At 51.3% G+C, this 20,533-nt stretch overlaps 1 protein-coding gene across 2 annotated transcripts; it reads left to right on the top strand.

The window, feature by feature from the left end:
* The first annotated feature begins 511 nt into the window (after positions 1 to 511).
* On the top strand, positions 512 to 18,602 carry LOC6503778 (homeobox protein abdominal-A). Of its 2 annotated transcripts, none has more exons than XM_001963727.4 (3): positions 512 to 2,126; positions 11,492 to 12,276; positions 17,323 to 18,602. In XM_001963727.4, the coding sequence occupies exons 1-3, from the start codon at positions 1,571 to 1,573 to the stop codon at positions 18,391 to 18,393; spliced, it is 2,412 nt and encodes an 803-aa protein (XP_001963763.1). In that variant the 5' UTR covers positions 512 to 1,570; the 3' UTR covers positions 18,394 to 18,602. The 2 variants fall into 2 exon arrangements, with proteins under 2 accessions (XP_001963763.1, XP_044572729.1); XM_044716794.1 differs by lacking the exon at positions 512 to 2,126 and adding an exon at positions 11,229 to 11,417.
* Positions 18,603 to 20,533: the final 1,931 nt, after the last annotated feature.

Below are 20,533 nucleotides of genomic sequence, written 5' to 3'. Positions count from 1 at the left end.
TACGGGAGAGTCCTGTTCGGGCAATAGGCCGAGCGAAAGAGAGGGCGAGACTTAATTAACATGACCAACTTTGGCCCGAACAATGCTCGTAATTTGGGGACAAACGTGGGGGGAGCGGAGAGCGGAAGTGCCGGGGGAGGGGAGACTTCCTGGAAAAGCGCCAGCCAGGAAAACTTGACTTTCACGCCGCCAGAGAGCGGCCCGGAGAGCGACAGAGAGAGGGCCCTTCCAAGTTTTGGCCCACCTCTGGCAACTTAAAATTGCCCGTTTCGGGTTTCGGGTTTCGGGGAATACTCTTCAGAATCGAGATACACTTCTCCGATCTGGCTCACAAGCTGTATCTACAGATATTCGTCTATAAAAAGTATCTGAAACCCAGGCAGGTCCTTCCAAGATCCTTGCTTCCGAAGACTTCCAATCTTGAGACCATGATCGGGGAAGTCCCAACCAGGATAAAAATCAAAATAGATCGAATTCAGTAATTTTTGTAATTCAACAGTCAGTTGTGTTTTTATTCATTTTTAATTCTTCACATAAAAAAACAGAAAAGAAAAGCAACTCCCAGAAGCAGTCGGAGCAGCGGCGAAATTGGCAAAACAAACTGAATCCGAAGAACTCCAAGGCCCAGAGCGACACGGCATCGCAGCGTAATTAACACTCACACACACACACTGGCAGCTCTCACGCACAGCGTCTACACTGTCCGTGTGACTTCCAATGGCGACTGGGAAGGAGAAAGCGGAAGCCCGGCCGCAGGAGCGAGAGCGCAGCAGCGACACCCCTCGCTCTCTCGGGAGCAACAAAGATGGCGAGAGCGGCCCACTTCCGCCATCTCTCTCTGGCGCGCAAAGATGGCGCTGGCCGGCCGCTGTGGGGGCGCTGTTGTGCCTTTAAAAGCCGGCAGAGCGAGCGGTGCCGCACTATGGCTGCGCAGTCGCCGTCGAGGCTGCGGCGTCGCCGCCACCGGCAGAGGCTGTTCGCGCCCTGTTGCGGCTCTGTTGCGGCGCTGTTGCGGGCTTGGAAGGCCCGGCAGTGGTCGGGTTTGCGCTGTTAACCCTCTGTTAGGGGCTGGGCTTTGCTGTTAGCCGCTGCCTCTGCCGCCAGCGCTGCCGCTGCTGCGCCGCCGCCGGCCGAGGCAGCGGCAGCGACGCGCTCTCAGTGGTTTAAAAGCATCAACAACTACAAAATTGTTTTTTTTCGAAAAAAGTCGCTCATTGGGTCGCATCGCGGCTGAAGTCCGGAAAAGTGTGAAACCTCGCGGAGAAGTGACTTGCAGCCAGAACAGTGTGATTAGTCGAGCAAGCAGTGACCACGGACGGAATCCACGCAACGGCAACTGCCACTAACTTTTGAACTCGAGCCGCCAAAAACAGAGAGCCCTGTCAGAGGCCGCCAGAGCTGTTACTTTTTTTCCTGTGCGTTCGTACGTGTGTGTGTGTGGCGGCCATGAAAGTGCAATAGGAAACAACACCACCCAGCCCGCCATCTGCCCGCCACTCTGAGTGAGTCTCCGGCAGAACCCGCCACGAGAAGACTAGGAAGCTTCAGCGCCAAAAAGCCGTCGGCAATCATGCAGGCCACCAAAATGCGAACCCCGTTCGCCATCCAGGAGATCCTCGGCCTGGGCGCCTACCAGCAGCAGGCGGCGGCCGCAGCAGCCGTGGCCGCCACGCCCTCCGAGGCACCGCCCTCGCCGGCGGCCACTCCGCCGCCCCCGCCCCGCACTCCGGTGGGCAACGGCGGGTCCGGAGCAGCCGGCTCCGGCTCGCACCAGCTGGCCCACCAGCAGCAGCAGCAACAGCAGCCCAACCAGGCCCATCCGCTCATCGACGGGATCCGGGACTCGCGCTCCATCTCGCCGGAGGTCAGCAGGCTCTCCGCCGCCGCAGCAGCCGCCGCCGCCGCGGCCGCCCACTGCCAGCTGCCGGTCTTCAATCCGGCCAACTTCTACGCTGCCGCCGGCTATGCGGCCGCCGCCGATCCGGGCAATGCGGCAGCTGCCCACCATCACCACATGACGACGCTGGCGGCGGCCGCCTATCTCCGGGGCTTCCTGCCGCCCGGGTTCAGCACGCCGCACGAGTTCCGGGGCCACTTCCAGCAGCACTTTGGGGCCCAGTTCGCAGGTGAGTTTGTGATCTGAAGTGTCAGAGGGAGGTTGTCCGGAACTATCTATCTATTCTACGGATGTGATTGCTAATAATCTAAGAAGGAATGTGTTTTCCGGATGTTCTCATCTCCAGTTTGAATCTAAAATGGGGTTTGGGAGTGGAACGATTAAAGTGAATCCGCAAACCAATTGGCCATAACGCAGTCTGGTTTGGAGATTAGTGCTCCTCGCATTAGCCACCAAATTGGCCAGCAATTCCGGCTGGGAGAGTCAGCTTCGGAAGAGGCATGTCTCACCTGTGCGGGACTTCCTAGTGCCGTGATTCAGGGCCTCAGAGCTCGAGCTGGCGGAGAGCAGGAGCTGGCGGGGGGAATAAATAAAAACAATAGGGCTAATCAGGGGGACGCGGGAGGAGGCGGACTGGCGGGGCAGACTGTTGCATCTGCTGGGTGCAGCCAAGTGGCAACCGCATCTGTCGCCCCCTCAGGCCCTCGTCCTTCGACGGCCCACCCGTAGGCGCAACTAATAAGCTCGGAAGCTCGCAAAGGGGTTGGCAGTCAGGCACTCCGGCACTCTGGCACTCTGGCCCTCTGCGTCCTCCTCGGAGCTAAAACAATGAGGCCTCGCCTTGATGACAAAGGGGCAGATCGGGTCCGAGCTTATTAATAACCCCGAGGACGAGGACGAGGACGAGGACAGGCAGGATGGGGGGAGGCAGGCGTGCCGGCAGAGTGTGAAATCTCACACAAGCACTCGCTTAGCGCTAATTAAGCGAATAATTTTGAGGGAATTAGCAGACTCCACTTGTCACGAGCATCCGCAGAATGGAGCTCTTAAAAACTGGGAAGGAGCAGCGGATGAGGTCCAGGGACTTACAGCAGAGCTCCCTAGAACAGTTCCCTCGGGAGCAATCCATAGAGAACTCTTTTAGATACAGCCTGGAATTAAATATGACGAGTCCTTAAAGATCCCCACTCTGTTCACTTTAGATAAGAAGTCCTTTTCGAAAACGATTATGAAATGTGCTGGGCCACCTGATCCTGTTTGTTTTGCGGCTTGTTGTTCTTCGCACATATGGAAGGTGGCCTCTCCGGTCTCCTTTCGAGCCACGCCCCCGCTCAGTCCTCACCTGAATCCGGCAGATACCCTTGTATCTGAGAGTTACACGCACTTAATTTGTTAAATTTTCACACTCCCTCTGTCCCTCTGACGGACAGTCTGTTTATTTGTCATGTCCGTCTGCCCTTTGTGTGGTGGCCCTTGCTGGCTCTCCGTCCGTCATTGTTGTTCTTCTGGGCCGCTTTCACTGTTGACCTTTCCGGGAGCTGCTTCCAGCCACCAGCCAGCAGCCACTTGGTCCTTGGAAGACGTTGCAGTACCAGTACCTCCCTGCACTCTCCCTCTGCAGGCTATTTTTTCCGTCTATTGGCACTGCCCGTGTTCTTGTTAGTCATGCCCATCTTGGCCTGTTTGCCGAAGGACTGCTGTCCGCCGTCCGTTGTCCGTTGTCCGCCTGTCCGCTGTCCGTTCGCACTTTGTTTGCACAACAGCAGCCGTTGAGTTTTCTCGAGTTGCGAGACCCAGAGTCTCAGAGACCCCGAGGCTCCTGTGCGCTGTAAAAAAGGCAACAGACGTCGTGGTGTCCTTCTCGGCCAGGATAGGGATCAGGAGCAGGAGCGGGGGCAGTGGCAAGAGGCGTTAGTTTTCGAGGCAAATTGTGTACAAAATAAATCGACTCGAGTGGTTAACCGCAGCTGGAACATTGGAAAATCGAGTGGCAGAGGCCAGGACGAGCGCATCCTTTCAGGACCTCGCCTGGCAGGACTGCTACTTTGCTATCTGCTGGCTGCTCGGCACGTTGTTAGCCGTAATTTGAGTGGCCATTGAGGAGCTCTCCGCCCTCCTCCGGCCCGGCTCTAATAAATATTTACTGGAGAGTCATGCAAGTGCTCGGATCCTGCCCGGGGACCGTCGAGTATGTTGTGTCCTTCAGTCCGTATCGCTGTCATCTGCTCTTTATGCTCGCCACTCCTGGGCTCTCACCTTTTGGGCCATTGTTGGGCGAGCTGGGTCTGCGAACTGGGCTACCCACTAATGGGGAATAATTGACGGCAAATTGGTTCCCTAATTGGGGTTCCCCCACTCACAAATCTCAGAAAAGAAAGTAATGTGCGCCGAAAAATGGCAAATTAAACTAAACAGCTCCCAGATCGCAACTGTTTCCCAGATCCGATTAGGCCACATCCATTAGGCCGGACCAGCTCAGCTCCCAAACACGTGTCCCCGCCGCAAGACCACTCCGAAAACCACAAAAAATCAATTCAGAAACCGAATCCCGAAAGGAAAAACCCCGAGTCTGTGGAAGAGCGATAGGGATCTGGAGAGTCCGACCTTCCAAGCGAACAAAGACGGGCGGTGTCTGAGATATTTGCGATACTATTGTGGGCTAGGACGCACTTCCGATACGAATCCTTGCACATTTCCTGCTGGCCCAGGCCTCTCCCAGCTCTCGTCCCATGGAAACCCGATAGTTTTTCGCACATTTTCCCTCAAAACGCAGCTCTCACAAATTACTATATCAAGTGTTAATTATGTGACAATGAGTCGACCGAAAAGACCAGAAAGAAACCAGAAAGAGCACCACCGCCCCACTCCAATCCACTCCACTCCACCACTCTGCTATTTTCGTATCATAATTTTTTAATTAGAAAACTACGAGTTTGGATTTCAACGAAACGAAACGAAAACAAATATGGCTGGAGGGCTAGGGGCTGGCTAGGGGATAGGGATAGTTGGGTTTCCCGAGACCCGAAAACCTTTCCGGGGAAGTGCAACCGAACTGCAAGTGGCTCCGCTGGATAAACAGAGGGCCAGAAATTGATGACAACAAGTGGCAGGCATTGAAAGGAGTCTCTATCTCCCTCTCCTCCGAAATCAGCTGCATGATCAGCCAAATGCACTCCTCGTCCTGGGCCACTTGTCGTCTATCTTTTCTTCATTTTTCTTCATTTTCCTAGGAAGCACTCGAGAGCGGCGTGTAAACAACTTGGATTTTCCAGCTCCAGCTCCAGGGTCTCAGGCTCCAGAGCTCCAGAGTCCGAGTCGCTAAGCACTATAAGCCATAAACCTACAAGGCTAGTCAGCCCATCAGGCGCAGCCCTTGGCCCGTTAAGTGGCTTTGTTCGGTCTCCCAGAAAGCCCCTACCAGCCCCGACCAGCCCCTCCAGGCGCTTTTCTGCATGATTTTGCAGTTAAGACTAGAGTCCAGAGGGCCAGCATTCGGGCCAAGTGGCATTCGGGAAAAGTGCATTGGATGGATGGAATGGAATGGCCAGACAACATGATGGACAATTTTTAGGCGAAGGGAAGAGGGATCTGGGCAACAGAGGCCCAAAATCCACAGATGCAACTGAAAGCGGAGGATGGGAAACCGAGTCATTAGAAGTCCATAGAGCGGAGGAGACTGCATTGAATGTCAAGCTAATGCCCATGATGGCCGAGTCAATGGGGGCTGGCTCCAATGGCCACCGTCGGGCAGTGACTGGGAGGCACTACAGGGAGGGAGGACAGGAAGCGGCCCAAATTCCAATTACCCCACAACTGTGGCACTCAAGCGGCCGTTAATCGAATCAAACGGCTAGGACGCCCAGTCCTCGCGAAGGACTCGCGACCAGAAAACCCAACTCGAGTGGCAACTACAAGCCGCTCTCGAGGCGCAGCACGTTGCGCCATTTTCGCAGAAGCCCAAATTGAATATTAAACGCGTTAATCCATTTTACGGCCCATACGGCCGTAAGAGAGGAAAGGAGCGGAGAACCCAAAGGGTCTTATTTTATTCGCCGATCTTAACGCATGTCCTGGGCAGTAGTCGGGGGTGGCCTTTAAAAGGCGTTTGACTTTTTATTAATTTCCCTGTTGACAGCAATTTGCAACGCTACACGAATTTGTTACCACCACAGAACACACACACACACATACACATGCCGCCAGGATAGGGCTGAGGGTGTCGGGGTCAAAGGACATGGGCTGGGTGATCCGAACTTTTCGAAACGGCCCGAAAAACTTCCGCATGTCCTGATGGGTTAATAAATATTTGAGCACAGAGGCACACACACACACACTGACACACTCTACTCCTGCTCCTGCTCCTGCTCCTTTAGAGCGTGTGTGTGTGTGTGTTTTTATATTTACCGCTATTTCCGTACAGCACTTACAGTGTTGTAAAACGATGTGCAGACCACAAAAAGGGTTGCCTTCTCGGCTGTTTGGCTTTCTGGTTACGAGTTAGTTGCCCATTTAAATGGAACAGCTCCGAGTCCGTGTCCGTGTCCGTGTCGCTGTCCTTCGAGGAGGATGGCATAGCTGTTCACTGCCCGTTTTATGGCCAAATGAATTTCAGGAAATTGAGGCCTGGCCTGCTCTCTGATTCCCTGGGAGGGACGAGGCACGAGGCCCAAAATGGCCCGAATGGGCTGCCCGTAATTTGGTTGCGCAAGATACGGATATTGCTATTGATTGCCCGGCACGGGAGAAAGGGTCAAGGCCGGAAGACTGCCGGACCTGAAGACCCATTAGTCCAGATAGTCCAGTCCCTACCCGAGCCGATTTCATTAGCTAATAGCCACCTTGGAGGCCACGCCCACGCGGAATAATGTCTAATTAGAGGGGCCGGAAGGGAGCCGGAGCTGGTTGTGCGCAGCAGCAGTGGCTGCCGAGAAAAGCACCTGCCCGGGCGTATAAATAAATTAAAGTGGCTCCGGAGGGGGCTGGACGGGATGGGTGGAAAGCGAGGGCTTGCGAAAGGAAAATCGCACTAACTACCCAATTATTTCATTCAGGCTCCAGTGCCTCGCTGCCGAATGACTGAATGGCTGAATGGCAGAAGAAAAGCCGAGGAAACAACACACTCCTCCCGGGGAGGGGGGAGGAGGGAATGGAGCAGAGGTAGAGACCTGCAGGTAAAAATCTAAAAAGGAAAACAGGGGAAAATCAGCTTGGAAATCGAAATACAATACACAACTCGGCGTCAAGTGGTTGGGTGGCGGGGAGGCGGCGAGGCCCCGGGATTTTCGAGGCGAGTAAGCAAATTTAAGCACAGCAGAGAAAATCAATGGCAGCGAGTCCTGGGGGGCCAGCGGGGGAGGGACAAAAGGAGCGAAATTGGAAAATAAGCGTAACACAAAACCCTAAGCGGAAAAGCCACAGCCCGCGGCTCCACAATACCCCCACTTTTCTCGCCCGACAATTGTCATTGTCTGATTGTTGCACTCGCTTCTCGCTTCTCTCCTCTCTCTCGCTTCCCCTTTCGCGGAAGGACATTCAAGGATAAGGATAACTCCGCCTTTAATTGGCCTTCGGGCCGCCTTAATCCTAGTACTAGTCGTGGAACTATTAAAAATACTGAAAGTGCAAGGGATTAGTCCTGAAACAGGTCCTGAAATCCAAGGTCTCTCGGCCTCTTTGTTCGTCCTGCGAACTGTAAACTTCCGAATTTCCGCAAACTTTCGCTTGTTCGCCCCGTCTCCCTTCCTCTCAGCCTCAGCGGATCAGCCTCTCCCTCCGTCCTCCCGGTCCTCTGGCCGTCTCGCTTGCACACGTCCGCCATCTTGGAAAAACAAGGGGTCCTTCGTATTTATTACAACGGTAAAGCGGAAAGCGGAAAGTGGAAAGCGGACGGGAAGGCAACAAAGCGAAATGCGAGCGCAAATCGAGTTAACGAGCTAACTGCGGGGCGTCCGACCCGCCCACTCCCCGACCCACCGACCCACCGCCCCCCGAAAACACTGCCCGCCCCTCCTCCGCCCCGGAGCCCTCCGGTTGTCGCAAAAATCAAGCAACCACCCACGAAATTGGGAGACAAGCCGAAAAGCAACCCCAACAAAAAGCCAGTCAGTCGTTTCGTTTCGTTTCGTTTCGTAACAACTAGCAACTTGCGCCACCCACCGAGCCACCCACCCCGCCAGCTACACGTGCCACCCCTCCAGCCTGCCACCCCTCTAGCCTGCCACCTCCCCCCATTTGCCATTTTTCTTTGCCACTTTGCTTCTTCAACTTATTTACGTCTCCATTACAAATAATTGCGCGTCATATTGGCTCAGCTATACTTAGCTCTCGTCTCGCCAGACGAAAGCCACCCTCGCACCACCCAGCCACCCAACCACCCAACCACCCAGCCATCCACTAGCCTAGCCCAGTGGCATCCCAAAGCCCCACTGTTTCCTTGGCTCAAATAAATACGCCTTTCATTTGGCAAGCGATGCGGGCGGGACCGCCCAAAAAAAAAATGAAAAATAAATGCTGAGAAGCCACCCAGCCATCCGCGGAATGGCCCCATTTTTCGCCTAGGAAACCACCCCCCCCACAGCCCCCTCCGCAGGCCCCTCGCTGGCACTGGTAAGTAGTAAATACGCTCGAGTATTATTAACGTAAATGCAAAATTGCCAATTTCGAGTGTATTTCCTGTCAACAGAAATTCTCTTCTATTCCTCCCCGACAAGGTATTCAGCGAAAATAAAATTAAAAGCGAGGCGGAGTGGCAAGTAGCGAGTGGCAAGTGGCAAGTGGCAGGGGGCTGCCTAGGGGGCGTCTTACAAAATATCACTTGGTGGGACTGGGACCCGCGTGGCCCATCCACTAAATCGCCCAGCTACGCAATAGTACACTCCGAAAAGTGTATGCCAAGGATATTATGGTAGAGTCCTTGCATCGTCATACATTATTCAAAGGATAATAGGATAGAGAAGGACTTTTAGAGGTTTATGGAGCACGGAACTCATGGGGAGTGTCTCTCAGACTTGGTCTTAAGAACTAGTAGTTGGAATAGAACTCCCTTCCCAAAGATGGATCTACAGAACTGGAATCTACTCGAAATTGAAACCCCTTAGAACCATAAATCCTGCTGAAACCTTTTCCCTCAGTGTACTACGCCAGGACTGGCACAGATCCTGGCTGGCAGTGCCAAGTGGTGGTTGGTTGGCTTTTATTAATATGTCTGGCAATTTCAATTTGAGTTTATTGGTAATTTTACATTTCGTCTGTGCGGATGGAATGGATGGAATGGTGGCGGGGGGTCCCCGCGGGGTTGGCTCTACTCTACTTGCAACATGCTACTTGGACGACTGCCATTTGTTAGAAGCGGAGTTCCGGGGAGTCCCGTCCATAAATCAGGCCCACTCGAAGGGAGGGGCTACTGGCTACTGGCTACTGGGCATGGGGGACCGAAATTAAAGCCATAAATATAGACGCAAAGTGGAGAGCCTCTCGGCAGGTCTGGAGGTCTTCTCCGGGGAGGGACTGCCTCCGCCAGGGCCCCCGACCAATTAGACCCACCTACAAATTGGCATATTCGTGCCGCCTCGCCGGGCAGTTAATTGAATTCATGGAATGCCGCACAAAACAAAAGCCATTCGATCAAAATACTGCTTAATTGAACAATTAATCGAGCCACAAAGGAGCCACTGTCCGAGGAGGACAAAGGACACGGCATCGCATGGCAGGAGCAGGACCGGTGTGGGTTTCACTTGAGCTACGAGCTACCAGGACATATCAAATTAATTTAGGCGGAAAAGGAGGAAAACGGCAGAAAAAAGCGGAGGAAAGCGGGGAAAACTAAAGGAAAGCCAGGGGAGAGGAGGAGTGCAGAGTATCGCATGACGGAAAATCAAGCAACTCATGCCCCGATTGAGTGGCCCGGGCGGCAAATTAAATTAGTTGACGAACCGCAGCGGGAACCGAGCTGGACCAGAGCAAGTAGTGCACTGGGAGAAAATAGTAGGCAGACAGAGAAATGAGAAGCACAAGGGGTCCCACAAGGACTTCCACAGAGAAGAGGTCTGATTAAGAACTATTTGTCTAAACACTCAATGGACTAAGAGATGCCCCGTTTCTCTCAGTGCTTGACATCGATAGCCCGACTGACCAAGTGGCTGACCACTCACCTCCCCGCTCTCCGCTCTCCGCTGGCATGTGTGTGTATCATCATTATGGCTATTTATAAGCGAGCGAGTGCTCCGAAAGCACTCTGCCGGGGTCCGACTTGGCTCCGGATGATTCAGCGAGCGGGGGCTACTGGTGGCACGGTGGCATCCGAGGAGGAGGGGGCCCTCCTGGCCAGCTAATTGTTAACTGATGTGTGTCTAATTGCGCCGCCAAAGTGGCCAGGCAATAAGAGCAGGGCCCAGTAGTGGCCCCAGAGATTCTCTAAAAATATAAAGGATTCCGTTTAATTGGCTCTGGACGGGAGGACCTGCCAGCAGGCCAGACTCCTACCCGGAACCCATTATCTTTATGGCATTATCGTAATTTCATTGGCAGGGACAATAGCCACGTTATTGGTCGGCTGGCAATCCGAGCCTCTGCTCATCGTCCTGCCAGCGACAGGATCAGCGGCAATCACAATAGAACGCCCTGGACGACACGCCTAAGCCGATTCCCGCCTAATTTGAAACCGAAAAAAGGGCTAAACCACTTAACACCCCAACACCCTAATTGTCAAAACAAAGCCGGCACACGAAACCGCCTTTATCCTCTATCCCTCATCCCTCATCCTCCCTCCTCCATCCTCCATCCTGCTCCTCGAAGGACCTGAGCCAAAGACAATATTTATGTTGCCAGGCATGTAGTTCCCCCCATCCCCTGGCCCGGTTTCTGGGAAGGTGGCTCCGAGGACGAGGGAAGAAAGCAATGGGAGTTGCAAAAGGAATGGAAAGGAAAGGAAAGGAAACTCTCGGTTAACCCTTCGCTGACATTTGAATACAAATCCGGGCAACTTGTCAAAATCCGCGCGGCATTCGCTTGAATGGGCCTGGGACGTGGAGCGATTTTCCAGCTGCCGCTTATCGTGTGCGAAAAATCAACATTTCGTTTTCGTTTTCGTTTCTATTTTTTGCCAGCCGTGCTGGCCGTGCTGGCGGTGGCGGCTCGGATGTCTGCCCGAGTCCTTTGTCTGCCGTTTAGAGGAAATAGGATTGTACCAGGAGCAGGGACTAGACTAGGCCAGGGGGGACTAGGCCAGGACATGTGTTTAAGGGCAGGCGCCATTCGCATTCGCACAAAGGCCCATTACTATAATCCTCCGATGACACTGGTAGGGCTTAAAAAAAGCATTTAGAACCAAGCAGGCCCTTTAAAGTTTGACTTTCAGGCCCAGAACCTATCGAAAGCCTATCGGAGAACCCATTCGTTGGACAGAGTAGTAGGCTCTTGGCTAAACTTCCCTCAGAACCAACCAAATCCCGACAGGAAACCCCCAATAGAAGTCCCATCTTTAAAGAACAACTTACAAAACTGACGAAAATGCCCAAAAAGGGTAATCCATAACTCATCCCATTACATTATCCTCTGAAACATCACTAATCCTTCGCATTATCCTCTCTCCCCCAGAACAAGCAGCCGCCCGTGGCCAGGACTATGCCAGCAGCCTGGCGAACGCCAGCGGAGACGAGCAGTCGCCCAGCAAGGCCAGCAACTCCTCCGGCAACGGGTCCGGATCGGTGGGCACTGGAGGCGGAGGAGCGGGAGGAGCCGGAGGCGGGTCCGGCCAGGCCGGCACTAATGGCCTGGGCCACTTGGTGGCCTCTCCGCCGAGCAGCAACGGAGGCTCGGCCGCCGGAGGATCGTCATCGGGAGTGGGCTCCGGCTCGGGAGGGGGAGCGGCTGGATCGGGGGGCTCCGGCTCCTCGGGCCCTGGCTCCGGGAATCCCGGCAGCCGTTCCTCGCCCGGCGGGGGCAACCCCCACCACGCCGCCCTGGCGGCCCACCAGCATGCTGCAGCCGCGGCAGCAGCAGCCCATCACCATGCCGCAGCGGCAGCCGCCGCCCACCACGCCCACCATGCCCATGCCGCCCATGCTCACGCCCACGCCCATGCCCATGTGCATGCCCACGCCGCCCACCACGCGGAGGCAGCCGCCTTCCTGGGAGCTGCCGGTGGTCCGGGAGGCAACCCTGCCGGCCTGCTGGCCGCCCACGCCGGGGACGTCCTTGTGGGGCCAGGCGGAACCGGCCCCGGGGGCAAGAAGAAGAACAAGCGCCGCCACGGCAGGACGATCTTCACCAGCAGCCAGCTGGAGGAGCTTGAGAAGGCCTTCAAGGAGGCGCACTACCCGGACGTGAGTGCCAGGGAGCTGCTATCGATGAAGACCGGACTGGCCGAGGATCGTATTCAGGTGAGAGGACACTTCTTATGGATTTGATAGTTAGGAACTAGGACCTAAGATTAAGAGGGAAAAGGAAGGAATTCGATAGGAAAGTAAGGACTTTAAGGGCTGAGAACACCTCCCAAGAATGTAAATCAAATAGTCCTGTTTTAAGGACTCCTTTTTACGGTCCCCGAGAATCACGTAGCCTTGCGGACTGGGACGTGAAGAGGAAGGATGCGCAGGTGCCCCATGCATTCTTTATGTCCTGCAATGGCTGGTGGGGATTTATGGCCATTTTTTATGGCCGCTCGTAAGGATTTCGCAATCAAAGGCGGGCTCTTCGATTCCAGGGGGGCTTTCCTTGCTTTTCGCTGGAAAAAGGGGGTGGCCGATGGGGAATGGTGCAAGTGTTGCCACACTTCGACGAGGGCCACGTAATGAGGCCCGCTGATTACATAATTACAATTGCAGTTACGAGTGCGGGCGGGCGAGTGCCGCAATAGCATTTGCAACAGAAACAGCCAACAGCCAAGTGGAGAAAGAAGCCGCCGATGCCGAGGCCGATGAAGTAAGAAAACGTGGCAAGCGGCACTCGCCGACACTCAAAGAAACACAAAACAGATTCGATACAATGCCGGGCAGCCGTGGCAGCCGAGGTGTGAGATCCAGAATTGCAAATTACCGAAAAGAAAAACACATCCTTCGGAGGCAAATAATGAGCTTGGGAGGACACCCGACATATGTATATGCCTGACAGGACTACAAGCTCTTCTAACTGGAAGAGTTCTAGCCCTCAAACAGATAATATTTCAATAAAATCGGAGATAGTAAGAGGAATTAAAGGCCCAGTGACTTCCTAAGAAGCTCCTTCCTGTGAGAAGACTGAGACTGCAAGTCTTTATTCACTTTCTTCGTGGGGCATTGTTTCAAAATCCTGCCATTTCTGCTGGGGGATGGCCCCCACCGCCACCACCAACCATTTTGAGGGACCCACTCCCCCGAGGGACCTGGCAACGCCTGCAATTGCATTATCCACTTGAAAAGCCGCAAGATGGCGCCACAGCTCATTGGATGGGAGAGAGTGTGGCCATGTGTGTGTGTGTGTGAGTGAGTGAGTGCATCCTGCTTTTTTGCAAAAATCAAATTAACAAGCACAATTGGCTGAAAGGCAAAAAAGCCAGAAAGCGGCTGGGTGGGGAGGAGGGAGCAGAGGGCGCAGAGGGCGCCGAGCAAGAGAAGGAAGAGCTGAAGTAAACATAGAACGCACTCACACTCACACACACACACACAGGCAGGCAGCACACTCTTCAATTAAGTGCAAATATGGCGCAGTGTGCTCACAGCTGGAAAAAGCCGTTCGAAAGGAGAGAGCGGAAGTGCGGCACAGCGGCGGTGAGCGAACGGAGATGGAGAGGCAATCATTAGCAGCACGATAAGGAAGTTAGCACAGGAGGAGGAAGATGAGGAGGAGGGGCAATGGCAGAGCACCGGGGACCGAGAACCGGCAGCCATGCAAATTCAGACAAAAACAAAAACTGCATATCGAAGCCACCATTAAAAGTTCTCTCTCTCTCACTCACGCCCTGCCCCGCACCGCACCGAACCGCACCTTCATACCTCGACGATTGTTTTCTGTGTGTGCTTTTTTGCCAGCCGCTTTTAATTGCATTCCATTTTGTGTGCATTTCTCCCCCATTTTTCGCCTTAATTTTTTGTTTTTGTTTTCGCCAGCGCTATTTCTGCACGCCGAATTGAAGAAAAAGTAACATGGCAACCTCCGGCCAAAAGCCAAAACATGTTTTCGGTCGCGCTCTCCCTTTTTGGCGCTCACCGTTTCCCTCGCACACACGCGAGCCCCACTGGAAGCTGTGGCGCTGTCTCGCTCCGGTGGAGAGCTGGAAGCTGCCTGCCAAACTTGTTGTTGCTTCTGTCAGAAGTCAACGACCAGGCGACAAAAGCGTCGCATTCGGGAACCTGACCCCAGGCAATTAGTGATTATTGTTTAATTACCGATGAATTAGCGTTAAAAGTTGGCGAGAAATATCTTATTTTCACGTTACAAATATCTATGAAAGTAGATACTTGGAAGCTATGCCTGTTTAAATGCCATTTAAATTTTTTATTTTAAAAATGGCACAGCTTTTTTGTCGCCTGTGCAGGGGGCTGCAAGTGCGACAAGGACGAAGCTTGGAGCTCCAACTTGTCTGCATTGTTTGCCAATTCTTTCAATTGGCTCGGCCTCCTCTCCCACCTTCTCCCTCCTGCTCGCGCCACCCACACGAGTGGGAACAAAGGCCGCTTAAATATGCATTTAAGTAGCTTTCAAAAACAATGCAATTATGCTGCATGTGCTTCCACGATCAAAGTGCATTAAATGCCAAAAACTGAAACAAGAAGAGGGCCTCTGGATTGCACTCCACCGCATGTTGCAATTGTTCAAATATCCAGAAAGGAGAAATCTGCACTGAGATCTCCGCTTTCAAGTCTGAAAAACAATGAAAATGAGAAAGGAAATCGATTTCCTTGGAACAGCAAGGAGTGGCACATCCTTGAGAACGAACAGGATTCGAGAAGCTAATAAGCACTTCAGAAACATTCAGAAGCAAGGTTTTAATCCTAAGTGTCTAGAATTCGATAAAAAGGAAATTAACATGAAGATTTTATGATAGTGCTTGCCGCGCACTTTGTGCAGCAGAAGGCGGCGAAAACTTACTAACAATTGCAACAAATTGCTGCACCATCTACCATAATTTTTTGTGTTTGCATAATTTTCTTGCTCCTTGCCGGGCGCTTGCATTAATTATACACTTCTGCTGTCGCTTTCCTCCTGCGCTTTTAATGAGCTGTTAATATTAACGCACACACACAAAGCGGGCGAAATGAAATTAAAAATGATTATGCATAATTATGTAATTAACATTTAAACAAAAGAGGTTATGGCCGGCAACAAAAGCATTTAACAAATTGCTATTCGCATTCGCATTTGCATTTGCATTCGCTCCCGCTCTCCCCCCAGTAGTAGGGGGCGTCGTTAGCATTTGTCAACTATTTGTGGATGTGCACTGGGAGAAAGTGTATTTTGCCGTTGCCTATGGTGTGTGGAAAGAGATGGAACTGTGCTCTGAACTATTAGTATTTATATATATTACTTTATATATTCAAAATCATGACTTACCTTCAAATATAAATAAAGTTTAATATCATATTCAAAAGTAATGAAAACAGTAAGCACTTACAGTAAACATTACATGTAATGAACATGTAATCAGAGCATACGGTACTTTGTGCATGGGCAGCTTCGTCCTCCCCCAGCTCCTGTTTGTCTCACACATACGCCACATAACGGGACTTTTTCTCATGTCAATAGTTCCTCTTTCCCAACATCCTTGAATAAAGATCCCCCTGGGATCCGCCTGGGAATCTCCAATAGCGAATTTCAAAAAATATTAATAAATTGTCAGAAATGTAAAAAGGACGATGGCAATGGCCGTCGGCAAAAGGAAAAGGAGAAAGGGACAAATTATAGACAACACTCAGAAGATTACCACACAAATTAACATTTAATTTGAATATTGGATTTCACAAATAAAGCCCATTAAGATTGCTTTAAAGCACTTACTTTAAAACACTCACAGAAGAAATAGTCCTTTTTGCGAATTAAAAGTACCTTCTGCTGCGCTCTTTTGGGGGCTCCAATCCGTAATGGCGTCGGGAAAGAGAATGGAGAAGACAGGGTGACTCCCACACCTGCTCATACAAATATATCGATGCAATGATATCGCAATGATGTTAAATTTTAAAGGAATTTTAAATAAATAATAATAATTATTAAGTAGTAAATAATATTAAAAAAAATAAATATTTAAATAAATAGAACTTGAAATAGGATCAGTCTAAAAAGGCAATTAGTTCCCCCGAAAAAGTATACTACAAAGTAGCAACATTAACAGTTCACAATAGTCAGGTGATCTGACTTTTATTAATTGAATACTATTCGTAATAATACTCGTATTATCTGGCCGTGTAAAAAACAGAACTAGGCGCGCTTTAAAGAGTCATTTATCACGGCATTAGCAACAGTGATTGCGTTTGTCCGCCCGGCAGACAGTGCAGTGCGGCCTCAGCCACCCCACTGTACTAGTAGTGGGTAGTGGGCTGTGGGTCGCAGCCACCCCCTGGTCCCCTCGGGCATTAGAGATATACCTCTGCACCGTGGCCGTGAGGGGTGGGGTGGGGTGGGGTGGTGTTAAGTGTTGTCAACTCAAGCAGATTTAATTTGCCATGTTTTCACTTTGCTTTTTTCTGCTGTTGTGTTGCTGCTCAAGTGCAACAATAAACAAGGCAAACAACTGTAAATGCAAATGTTGACATCACACCGACAGAATAAAATAAAACGAGGCGCATTTGAGCGCAAACAAAAAATAGAGAGGGGGCGGAGCAAGGACGAGGCCGCGTGGCTCACAATTCAAAGTGATTTCCACAATTTGATGCGGTCCTTGGAGAATTGCGGCACATGTTGCAGCCAGGCTAGAGCCCGAATCTGAATCGGAATTGGCAACCCTGGGAAAGCTGGGGAAGCTTGGGCCGAAAATGAAGTTGAACTTTTCACAACAGAAGATTAAGTTGTCCCTGGGGAGGAGTCCTGCGAACGCAAACTTGTCTGTGAAATTGAAAATTGACCGTTTAATGTTGTTGGTCGAGTGTCGGCGGATGGCAACATTTCATTAATGTTGTAATTGCTTGTAATTGTTGTCGTTGTTGTTGTTGCCGCTAATAAGTACTTGAGATCTGGAATCTGGGGGTTGTGAAAATGAAATAATCGCAAGGATGCGTGACAAGTGCTGTCTATCGTCGGAAGGGGGAATCCTTCCATTCCATTCCCACCCTTCCCCCTCTTTTCGCATTTAATTTAATTAGTTTTTGGTCGTTATTGTCCTTGGATTTGCGAGTCCTGGCAGGACCTGACTCAGTTTCAATGCTAAGAGCATTAGTATTTAGTATTAGTCACCATTAATTGGCCTCAGTCCGGAAATCAAACACTATTTAACCTATGCTCCTCTGTTATCCTTCCAGGTCTGGTACCAGAACCGCAGGGCCAAGTGGCGCAAGACGGAAAAGTGCTGGGGCCACAGCACCAAGATGGCCGAGTACGGACTGTACGGCGCCATGGTCCGGCACTCGCTGCCCCTGCCGGAGACGATCATCAAGTCGGCCAAGGAGGACGAGTCGGTGGCCCCCTGGCTGCTGGGCATGCACAAGAAGTCCCTGGAGGCGGCCGAGCTGCTCAAGAGCGACGAGAGCGACCGCGAGACGCCCACCTCGGACGACACCAACACCAGCTACTCGGCGGGCAGCACCCACAACTCGCCCATCTCCAGCTTCTCGATCTCCCGGCTGCTCTTCGACGCCCCGCCGCCGGGCGGCGCTGGGGGGAAGCCGCACCACAAGCACCACGCGGCCGCCCACCATGCCGCCGCCCACGCCCACATCGCTGCTGCCAATGCGGCAGCTGCGGCGGCCGCCGCTGCAGCGCACCACCACCAGCACTTGCATGGCGGTGGCGCAGGAGGAGACAGTGCCCTCCAGCAGCACCACGCCCAGCAGCAGCAGCAGCCGGGCGCTGGCTCCGGCTCCGGATCGGGCGGGCAGCAGGCCCACCACCCGTACAACCAGCAGCAGCACCTGCACCACCTGCAGCAGCTCCAGGCGCAGCAGCAGCAGCACCAGCAGCAACAACAACAGCAGCAGCTCCAGGCTCAGCAGCAGCAGCATCACCACCACCACCACCATCCGCTGCACCACCACATGCACCACCACGGAGCAGCCGGGTACGCCGAGGCCGCCGTCGCTGCCGCCGTAGCCGCAGCAGCCAATGCCCGGAACGCTGCCGCCGCCGCAGCTGCCGCAGCAGTGACCATCGCCGAGTCCGAGCCGGACGAGGAGCAGGACGACCTCGAGGAGATGGACCTGGACAAGGACGGCGAGGAGGCGGAGGGCGGCGGGCACGAGGCGGATCCCGACGGCGACGGGGACGGGGAGGGGGAGATCGACATTTGCGACGACCACGACGAGGAGGTGCGCCTGCAGGAGCAGCTGCTGCTCAAGGTGAAGCAGGAGCAGGCCACCGCCAGCGGAGCCAGATGAAACATGTACATCGATGTGCTGTTCTAAAGCGAATGGATTGGCGGAGCATACAACGATTAGCCGGCAGGAGCTTGCGACGACCTTGCAACGACCTTGCGCACATTTTCTAAGCATCTAAGCATCTAAGAGAATTAAAATTAAAACTAAAACCCTACGTAATACTTAAACTTAAAGAAGAAGTAAACGAGTAAAGAACATTTTTTTGCATACACCTAAGGCGCACCAGAATATTATTAACTCAATACTATATAGGAATACCCTCGTTCGTCTCATTACTCATTTTTTTTTGGCCGTTTGTAAATATTAAATATTAAATTACTTAAATTATAAAGATTATAGAGGACACTGACACACACACTCACTAGGGTCTAAGGAGCTGCTGCATCGATCTACAAACAGTTTTTAAAATATGTGCTAAATGTGATTTAATTTAGTTGTCGATTTCGAAAAAAGGCTTTTTATAATTTAAGCTATTTTTTTGAATTTTTTTTTTATTTTTTTGAGTCCTAACCTTAATGTAAAAATGTATATACCAATCCGAAGCAACGCAATCTAATAATAATGGAAGATACTCCCACGGAACGAAGAAATATACAAATATTATATAACCCCCAGTCCACTGCCTACATCGCTATTATTTCTCTCTCCTCCAAGCATAACTCCAAATGTAGTTCAGATTTCGAGGATCAGTATCTACGATAATGGCAATTGTGTAATTTGTACAACACACCTCAGATCCACACACAACACATACTTATATATGAAAGTTAGATGAAATAAAACGGAAGATATAAAATAAGCTGTCGACTTTGCTTTGGATTCTCGAAGGAAGCCAATCTACCAGTTGTTCTAGGTATTCCACTTTATTATCGGATAAATATTTCCCAAAATGCAGCCTTTGCAAGGGGCCATATGTAAACATGTGTTCAAGGGGGTCCATCAGAAAATTTTGAAAAATTCCCAAAAAAAATTCGACATCCTGATTCTGATGCAGATTTATAGAGAATCTTTCCAGAATTCCAGAACTGCATCCCTTTCAGGGATCGGATAAATACTTCCTAAGATATGGCCTTCGCAAGGGACCATATTTGCGTTTTGGGGACCTTCCTCGATTTTCAAGGGGGTCCATCAGAAAATTTTGAAAAATTCCCCAAAAAAATTCGACCTCCAGATTTTGATGCAGATTTATGGAGAATCTTTCCACTATTCCATAACTGCATCCCTTTTAGGGATCGGATAAATATTTCCCAAGATATGGCCTTCGCAAGGGGCCATATGTGCGTTTCGGGGGACCTTCCTCGATTTTCAAGGGGGTCCATCAGAAAATTTTGAAAAATTCCCAAAAAAAATTCGACCTCCAGATTTTGATGCGGATTTATGGAGAATCTTTCCACTATTCCATAACTGCATCCCTTTTAGGGATCGGATAAATATTTCCCAAGATATGGCCTTCGCAAGGGGCCATATGTGCGTTTCGGGACCTTCCTCGATTTTCAAGGGGGTCCATCAGAAAATTTTGAAAAATTCCCAAAAAAATTCGACCTCCAGATTTTGATGCGGATTTATGGAGAATCTTTCCACTATTCCATAACTGCATCCCTTTTAGGGATCGGATAAATATTTCCCAAGATATGGCCTTCGCAAGGGGCCATATGTGCGTTCCGGGGGACCTTCCTCCATTTTCAAGGGGGTCTATCAGAAAATTTTGAAAAATTCCCAAAAAAAATTCGACCTCCAGATTTTGATGCAGATTTATGGAGAATCTTTATACGATTCCATAACTGCATCCCTTTTAGGGATCGGATAAATATTTCCCAAGATATGGCCTTCGCAAGGGGCCATGTGTGGATTTCTGGGACCTACCCCGATTTTCAAGGGGGTCCATCGGAAAATTTGGAAAACTTCCCAAAAAAAATTCGACCTCCAGATTTTGATGCAGATTTAAAAAGAATCTTTCCACAATTCCATAACTGCATCCCTTTTAGGGATCGGATAAATATTTCCCAAGATATGGCCTTCGCAAGGGGCCATATTTGCGTTTCGGGGGACCTTCCTCGATTTTAAAGGGGGTCTATCAGAAAATTTTGAAAAATTCCCAAAAAAAATTCGACCTCCAGATTTTGATGCAGGTTTATGGAGA

The sequence above is a fragment of the Drosophila ananassae genome, chromosome XL (genome assembly GCF_017639315.1).
Source record: "Drosophila ananassae strain 14024-0371.13 chromosome XL, ASM1763931v2, whole genome shotgun sequence".
Taxonomy (NCBI): Eukaryota; Metazoa; Arthropoda; class Insecta; order Diptera; family Drosophilidae; genus Drosophila; species Drosophila ananassae.
Note: the sequence above shows the minus strand (reverse complement) of the source record. Positions and strands in the feature narration are given on the sequence as shown.